The sequence below is a fragment of the Octopus bimaculoides genome, chromosome 24, assembly GCF_001194135.2.
Source record: "Octopus bimaculoides isolate UCB-OBI-ISO-001 chromosome 24, ASM119413v2, whole genome shotgun sequence".
NCBI lineage: Eukaryota > Metazoa > Mollusca > Cephalopoda > Octopoda > Octopodidae > Octopus > Octopus bimaculoides.
The window spans coordinates 1,037,828-1,047,575 of NC_069004.1; the positions used below are offsets into that span (position 1 = coordinate 1,037,828).

Consider the following 9,748-nt stretch of genomic DNA (forward strand, 5'->3'; position numbering starts at 1 on the left):
GTGCTTAAAAGCAAAATTAGGTGAAACACAGAAAAAGCCGACACAAAATCAAACATTTGATAAACAATGAATGACCGACATGAGCTGAGGATATAGAAACAGTAGTGAGAGGGAGAGAGAGAGAGAGAGGGAGAGAGAGAGGGAGAGAGAGAGAGAGAGAGAGAGAGATAAAAACTTGTTGAGACAAGAGAAGGATAAGAAAAAGGAAGATCGGAGCAAAACCACCCAAGATTGAAAGGCTGTAGTTCAATCAGAGGCAACAAGATTGAAATAGAAATTATATTGGGATAAAATTGCAGATTTAGGGAATTGGAGTAAAATTACATTTGGCTGCTGCTTTTGTCCATTCATTTTTCCATGCCGACATGGGTGGAGTGGTTTTTATTAGAGCAAGCATATTTATACAGCATAACTGAAAGCCACTCAACCATAAAGTAAGAGTAGAATTTGTTGCCAGTCAGGCAGGAAGAATGTGCCTTGTCCAGACACATAATTGCAACAGCTAAGGTGAGGAATTCTGTAGTGCTTTCATTTTGCAGCCATTGTTCCAAATAAATAAATGTCAATATAGAAACCGTTTTTATATATTTATTCAATATCATCCATGCAGTCCAGTCAATGCTTGGCATATCAGACGGCTTATATACATTAAGTATGATACATAGATGGCAATTTTAATTTAATACTGCTTCAATTTCATACATAGGGCAGCTATTCACAACATCAGTGAACATTTTATTCACTGTTTCCCATACCAGAGGTAACAAATTCTCATCTGGCTAGGAGTATGCACCATTTTAAGGTCCAAAAAGGGTCAAATTGCAGTTGGCTTTCTCACTTGCCACTGCCCAAACGGATTTTCATCCTTCTCCAATGTTTCTTGTATTCCTGACATAGATGTCTACAAGAGATATTATATCTCAGGATAAGCAGTACAGTAACTGGCCTATTAACAGTGTACATACATTAAATATGACACAGATGGCTATTTCAAAAGTCATCAGGACTTTATTAACATTTAATTATATTTAATTAAAACACATAAGCAGTTTACTAATTAAACAAATATAATTATGAAAGGAATAAAATTTTTTTTGCAACTACAATGTTAAATGTTTTCTTAGGATGGCAAACTCTACATTGAATCTGTAGAAAAATTCACCCTAATTTGAAGCAATTTGCATTAAATTTCATTTTGGAACCTTTTGATTCTTATCTGTTAGTAGCATCTTCTCTAATTATATAAATTCACATGGTTCGGTAAGAAAAAAGAAAAAAAAAAATCACACAAAACCCCTGAAACTTGACAAACTTGTTGCATTAGTTTATATTTCATGTCTTGATAAGGTTTAAATAGATGCTGCTAAAATGGAAGATGAGGTTTGGTTTATTGTTGATTTCATAATATCTTTTTAAAATGTAGGGGTAGGGAGTACATTTACTGCTTTACAGTAAACAACAAATGTATATGCATGTGAATATAGAGGATGTTCGAAGATTTTTCCAGTGACACAGTAAGAAATGCAAGTGCCAGGTCCTGGAGCCATCTTGAGGTCACCATTGGTGGAAGCTAAGGGCAGCTACTTTCAGTAAACTGTCATCTCTCAACCATAATCTTGATATTTTTTAATTTTTTAAAATACTTTTATTTTTGGATGGGATAATGTATTTTCTTTCCCTTTCACAGCCTGAATACAGCGTATATATGTGTGTGTATATACAAGTAAAAAAGAGACAGAAACAAATGCATGAAGGAGTATAAATCACAGGAAATCGATAAAAGTGTCACTCAGAGATATTTATAATAGTTGTTATGTAGAAATAGACAAAAGGGAAGTCCATAATACTGATATGATGTATTTTGGTAGATAGAAGGTGAAGCCTTTAAAAACAGGCTTTGGATGGCCCTGCGTACCTGACAACAAATGCCAACAATTCCATTCGTAAGCTCCATTATGATACTAGGACACCCCTTTCCTTGTGGGACCTGTAGTACTTATTAGTATAGCAACTGACTTAAGTTGTTGATTGGTCAAAAGGGTGATGAATGTAGGCACAGGCTCAGTAGTTGATTGGTCCAAAATGTTATGACATAAGCACATGTATTGATGACAGAGCATTTGGGTGAATGTTGTATCAGTTAACTGGTCTGCAAAGGTGACGATGTAGGCAATGCTGTTGATGTCAGCCAGGACCAGACAAAGCATTGTTGTTCACAAATGCAAACCATGAATCTAAGGAATTACTGACACACCTTAATATAGCCATGAAATATGTATTACAATATATCATCATCATCGATATGAGAAATTCATTCAGAACAAATTAATCATTTATTTCTAATTATAACAATTCAACAGATCAACGTGTACCCAAGGAATTCATTTAATCATATAAACTTTAAGAGTCAATTAGTCGAACTCTTTGCCTCAGAACATCGACATTTGAGATTATCATTAAGAACAGTTAAAGGAACACAACAATTAAAAAAGAAAACGAAGTAATCTTTAATTTTCCTTCTGACAATTTACAGAAGAAGACAGGCTAGAATTAAGCTAAAAACATAAATAATTTCAGCTGAAACCAAAACCAGATGCCAGGATGTGAAGTAAATGAACATCAAGGTTAACCATAAATTTGATTTAATTTAATTTCATGGAGCATCAAGAGTAACTTGCTTGAGGCTACCAAGTACAGTTAGAAATTACATGTAGAAAGATGAAAGGAATAGAAATGGCTCAACTGAAGATCAAATATATGACAGAAAACCAATTAACAAGGAGCTAATTAGCATTCTATGTTACTCAAATAATGACTATCCAACCCTTTAGCATTCAGATTTCTCTGTCAAGTGTAATGCTTATTTATTTTTAGGATGACATTGCAGAGTAGGTGTGAGAGGCTGGATCTAGCTAGTTTAAATTCTAAATGATTAATCAGTAGTGATGATGATGGTTGTGATGACTTAAACATTATAATTCTTTAGAATTTAGAAAGATTGTTCTTTTGATATTTAGTGCGTTATGAGAGAGACTATTTGTGGTTGTTCCTAGACAAGCTGAGGATATCCTTAACGTGATTATTATTATAAAGGGGGAGGAAATGTTCTTTACTAAATTCTGATATTTACTTCAGGGCTTATGAGTTTATAAGGATTGCTAACCGTCTCTTAATGTATCTAGACAGACACATACAGGCAACTCTACACATAGACACAGTAACATATCCACACTAACAACAAATACATACACAGCTACAGAGGAACACACAGACAGAATGTTCCTGCATAAACAAAATAAAGGCAACAACAGAATGGGAAAAGTTTAGGCTTTGACACAATATTGTTTCATTTTTGATATACGGGTATGGCTGTGTGGTTAAGAAGTTAGCTTCCCAACCACATGGTTTCAAGTTCAATCTCATTATGCAGCACCTTAGGCAAGTGTGCTTTATTGTAGCTCTGGGCCAACCAAAGCTTTGCAAGTAGATTTGATACAGGGAAACTAAAAGAAACCAATTGTGTGTGTATTTGTCTATTTACATAAATACACACACACACACACACACACACACATATACATGCATGCATATGTGTGTGTTGGCATTTGTGTTTCTTTGAAAATTGCTGAACAACAAGCAGTGACATAGTTGTCTGTCTATAAGCTCTGCATTTCCCATACATGTGGAATAAGAGATCCCTTGCTTGAAAAACAGATAAGGGTTAGCAACAGAGAGAGCATTTGACAGAAAACCATGCCTCAGTAATATATATTATTTGTCTAGCCCATTCCAGCAAGGGAAAATGGGTGTAAAAACGTACTTCAAAGTACAATTTAATTTACAATTTTGGAGGACAACATTCAAGAGGGAATATGCACTGTCTAGTTTGGTTCATTGATTTTTTACAAACAACACGAATAGCGACCAAATTTGTGACTAGGGACAATGAAGATGATGCTTCTCAAAAGGACAGGTTTCTGTTGACTGAAGGGAAAGCAAAGCTTTCAAATTTTGGCACAAGGCCAGCAATTTCGGGGAAGGAGGTAAGTCACTTACATTGACCCCCAGTGTTCAGCTGGTACTTCATTTACTGACCCCAAAAGCACAAAAGGCAAAGCCGACCTCAGTGGAATTTGAACACAAATGAAAGGCAGCTAAGCGTTTTGCCCAGCATGCTGCCTTATTTCTTTTTAATATTAGAATATGACGGAGATTTGCCAATATATTTAATATAGCTTCCCTTTTCTTTAAAGGTGACATGGCTTCTATTTCTAGCAAGCTATATGTCCATGTACAGGCTCACTCGTTAGCTTGTTTTATAGCCTTTACTGTAAGATACCAACGATCCATCCTGCAGTGAATATGACACGTGGAGATGAATAGGTTTTGAAAGATTTTGTAACGTAGGAGTGATAAACATTGTAACACATTGCGACTGAACAAGAATATCTTGTCATAGAAGAAACATTGTAACAAAAATTCTTGTAACTTAAAAAACATAACTTAACACATTTGTAACATAACAGGTTAACAAGCAATGAAACCTAACAAAATATATTGTAACATAACAAACTGTAACCCAAGAAACATTGTAACAAACACTGTAACATAGCAACAAAGAAATTGCAACATAAAAAGTGTAACAACATTAATGTGCCAACAAATAATGTAACACACAGCCTAAAAAATATTGTAATCTGACAAGTAACATAAGATTGTAACATAGCAATGCAACAAACATTGAAAGATAAATACTGTAACAAACATTGTGACACAAGAAACAAGTGTAACAAACCTTATAAAGTAACAAGAAACATTGTAACATAAGAAACACTTGTTATGTTACAAAGTATTTGAATTCAGCAATAAAATTACAAAATATAAACTAACAAGGAATAAAACTGGATTTAACGATAAACTACATCATAGTTTGAAATACTAATGGTGACTGCCTGCTTAACCTTTTTGGCACCATATTTCTGTGGATATACGCTGCCTTGCTTACAGTTAATTAAAAAAACAACAAAGAATTTAGTAAAATATCTGTGTCATTATTAGGCTGACAGTTTGGAACTGAAATGAATATGACATCTTGATGGGTGGTTTTAAGTTAGATCAGTTTAAAACTGGGAGCTTGTATTGTAGAAGCAGGGACTGTCTCAGGCAGTTGGTATCAAAAGGGTCAATGCAGTTTGACCATCTGGTTTGGTGTACTTTCTTGATATAAAGTCATCCACCCCCAACTAATTACCCAGAGACGAAAATTGTCCAAGTTATTTAAGAAACCACCTTGACAAACTAACATCAACCATATCATAAATTGTGTCTAAATTTTGGCACAAAGCCACCTTAGGGATTGATAACACACAGAGGCAGTTTAGACACCAGATTGTCTTTCTTGTTTGCTTTCAGCATAAAAGCTTTGTTCACATATGGACCTCAAACTTTCCCAAAACCGTCTGAAAACCCCCACATAACCATTTTTGTCCACAATGCAGAAATACAAACTCACAACACGTGTGGAACTGAAACCAACAAGCATTCTCTAAATAATGGCTCATCCAAAACTCTGTTATCTCATTTTATTGTCTGATGATAGCCTCAGCTACTTGCCAAACTCTATGTCCTTCCTCACAAAATATATTATTTTATTCTTTTACTAGTTTCAGCTCAAGTGCTGCAGCCATGCTGGAGCACGGCCATTAACTTCTCCAAAACCACAATTCTGTCCATATTTTTCTCTAACAGCTAATATACAATACTTCAACTTAACATTAATCAAATTATACCTTAATTAGCTTTCATTAAACTAACCTTATGCACTGCTACATTTGCACTAAAACCTAGCCACATGCATGATTACAGCAAACTATGCACTCTCAACTCCAGAGTTTAAATCATGTCCTGTTACATCAAACATTTAAAAACAACAAACAACTTATGAATACTCTCTAACCAAAGAGACATTCGCCACAAAAGTATTTCTACTACGACCGAGAATTCTAATGAGTAACCAGGTTTTGTTTTAAAAAATTTACCTTAGAAGGTATGTAATGATGTATACAAATTTTAGCCATTTCACACACCTTCAAAATGAACTCATCTAAACAAACGGTCTATGTCTGAACCTGGTGGTTTAAAATGTATTATTACTGGTGGTAGTTGTAGTAGTAGTAATAATAGCAGTTGTTTTCACTAACATTGCACACACATTAGTATACACAGCATGCACAATGACTGACCATTCTGAAGTAAACAGTCGATGTCCAAATTACTAGCATCAACTGCAGGAAATCTACACAACCACCACACTCATTTGACATGCAAATCAATAATTCCATAAAGAAGCTCAAGTAATATAAAGACTTGTGTGTGTGTGTGTGTGTGCGGAAAAAGAAAAAAGCAATGGGGTTGAGCTGAAAGTTTAACTGGAAGAGCTGGATGTACTAACACAAATTTATTAATACTACCAGTAATTTTAGAGGGAAAGTTGCTCATCAAAGCATGCAGAAAGACTCATTATTTCAAATCCTAGTTTTTTTTTTTTTAATGTTCTTTTCCCCTACCCCCACTGAAGTAAAAACAGAAAATAAAAAAAATCAACCTTAGATTAGTTTTATTTTTTAAAATGTAGTCAAACACCAACAATAAAACCACAATGTGTATTTAGGGGAAAAAAAAATATTGTTTTAAAAATAAAACAAAATAAGCCAACATTAATTAGCAAGAAATACACAAGAAGTTATTTTTCTTTACTGCCCTTTTTTTAAATACTAAAACTATAATAAAAGTGTTTAGCAGGAACAGGGGAAAAATAAAACTTCCCTGAAAAATATCAGGATAAAAAAACAAACAAACCCCAAAACAAAATCCCTGTCACCAAAACAATCAACCAATAAATAAATAAATAAAAAAAAACTATTTACAACACCCAAAAGAAAAATCTTTTTCAGAAGTCAAATTGGCTGCTGTGGGCTCAGAAGCTACCGAAAAAAAGGGTCACTGAAGAGTTAACCTGATGTAAAAAATTAGGAGGAAGAAGTTTCATAAAGCAACTTGAAGGTAAAGAAATTCTTCAAATCCTTCAAAAGAATATATATACACATAATGTATATGATATGTATATGATATGACAAATGTATGTGTGATTCTTAAACATTCTAAAAGAAAATATTTCAAGGATATCAGCTAGTCCCACATTTGGAAAATGGTGGGGTTTGTGTTGGTACAGCATTCAGCATTTTCTACTTTGTAAAGATTCCCCTAAATTTCTAATTAGCTTCAATTTAGCTCAAACAATGAAAATCTAAAAACCTGACTTGTGTTATCAGAAACAGATGTCTGAATGAATCAGGGTGGTACTTAAACTGTTAAATATCTGCTGTTTTAAAGGGACTTTGGAACAGGAGAAATTGTTTCATTAAATAGAAAAGAAAAATATATTATTAATACAATATTGATAATGGTTTCAAATTTTGGCACTGGGCCACCCTTTTTTTTTTTTTGGCGGGAGGGGGAAGTCGATTATTTCAACCCCAGTAGTTAACAGGTAAATTATTTTGTCAACTCCAAAAGGATGAAAGACAAAATCAACCTTGAAGGGATTTAAATCTGAACCTGGAATGTAAAGAGTTGGAAGAAATATCACAAAGCAGTTTTCAGAAGGTCAAACAATTCTGACAACTTAGTTGTAATAACAATCCTTTCTGCTATAGGTACAAGGCTTGAAATTTGTGGGGAGGGGGCTACACTGACCCCAGAGTTTGACCAGTACTTATTCTACTGACCCCAAAAGGATGAAAGGCAAAGTTGACCGTGGTAGAATTTGAACTTAAAATGTAGAGACAGAAGAAATGCTGCTAAGCGTTTTGCCTGTCGCTCTAACGATTCTTCCAGCTTGCCGCCCTAGTAATAATAATGATAATAATGGTAGAAGGAATGATGATAATTTGTGAGTAAAATGATATGCTGATCAAATGGATGGAACAATGTTTATTAAAAAACAAAAGTCTATGATAATTTGATTGAAAAATGATGTTTATGATGAAAGAAATATCCCAAGGGGTTTTTCCAATACGTATCTACCAATGTAAGAACTCGTAGAATTATCTAGAAAATGAGTGAGTAATAAAGAACATTCACTGAGATGCTGCCATGTTATGATATGAAGCTGTGAAAATTAATACAAAAATGAAATCAAAAAAGGTTATTAGAAAAGTCATTGAAAAAAAAAAAAAAACCGAGGAGATATGTGAAGATATATTTATATGAAGAATTATCAGGAAGGTTTTTTTGGCAGTTGAGAGACGAGTCACTCAGTCCATTCTAGAGTTGCTAGAAAGCTCAAATCAGCCAAGATGAGTGGTGCATTGGAAAGGGGCCTACTCACTGTTTGAATGATAATCCCTCCTTCGTTGGTTATTTCCTTGTTCTATTGAGAAATGAAAATTTTATGTTAAAGCTTTGCCAACTGGAAAAAAAATATTCCATGATTGATTGAGTCAAGTGTTAGTGAGGGTTAGTTTAGAATGGAATTAATTTACTGCCGGCTGCTGGCATATCTTACGTGGCTGGAATTTCGTTGTTCAATTCATCCTTTGCCAGAGATAGAGAAAGAGAGACAGGAAGCGAGAAAGAAAGAGAGAGAGAGAGAGAGAAAGAGAGCGAGCGAGTGAAAGAATAGGTTTGTTTTTGTATTACACAGTCACATCGTTAACGTTGTCCCTAACTGAGGGAAATTATACTTCAATTAATTTAGCCTAGAAGTATCAACTACAGTGAGGGTGGCATTGCTCAGATCGTTAGCTTATTACCTATGATATTTCAGCATTTAATGGTCAATGACAGCAATTTATGGTGAAATAAAAGTTTGTTCTAGACTTTGCAACAAATAGCGGAACGCAGACAGTGAGTCCAAACTTCAGGTCCAGGAAACGGTTTGGCTAAAATTAAACACAAGAAAGAGCATCGACTATTTAAAATTTCCTGCTTGTTGAAGAGCAGATCGGTGTCTTCATTTTATTTTTCATAGTCAAGACAAAAAAAAAATAAAATGCTTAATATACAAGGCATTGCCTTGTTTTATTTTATTTTTTTAGTGTCACATAAGCTAGGGTAGCCATTGCTTATGACAAAAGAAAAAAGAGAAATAAGGAAAAAAATAAAAAGTGTTCTCTGGAAATGGTTTAAATTTGCAAATAAAGCATAAAATTGCTGTCAAAGAGAGCAAATGGAACATTTAGGGAAGAGCCTTAAGCAAAGGAAAACACAGAAGCACAAGGAAATTCTAAATGGAAATATCTCCACGAAGGCAGCAATGGAACTTCTGAAGAATTCTATAGAAAAGCAAAGCCAAATAAATATGAGCAAAGCAGGATAATTCATCAATTCTGACTTTACATTGATAGAAATTATTCACACTGATGTATAACACACTCTCACACACACACTTGTAGATATATATACATACATGATATAGCTATTTTCTAATTTTTTTATTGAGATAACTAAACTAAGAATCGAAGAATTCTGATGGCCAGGAAGTCAACAACTTAAAGATTTATGTGCATCATCCTACCTACCACGAGAGAGAGAGAGACTGAGGTGTCTGGAACTGGTGGAGGAATTAATGAGTGTCCTGACATTATTAATATAATATGATAACAGTTTCCTTCTGAGTACTTTATGTACATTACTCTACAACTGGAGAGAGAGAGAGAGAGAGAGAGAGAGAGAGAGAGAGAGAGAG

The 9,748-nt window shown here is 34.3% G+C and overlaps 1 protein-coding gene across 1 annotated transcript in view; it reads right to left on the reverse strand.

Moving 5' to 3' along the window:
* Positions 1–9,748, reverse strand: part of LOC106870763 (dihydropyrimidinase) — a 138,391-nt gene that overhangs the window by 5,084 nt on the left and 123,559 nt on the right. Inside the window, exon 15 of the mRNA XM_052976487.1 lies at positions 8,390–8,431. Within this exon, the coding sequence (XP_052832447.1) occupies positions 8,390–8,431 (42 nt within the window). The remainder of the gene's footprint in view (positions 1–8,389; positions 8,432–9,748) is intronic.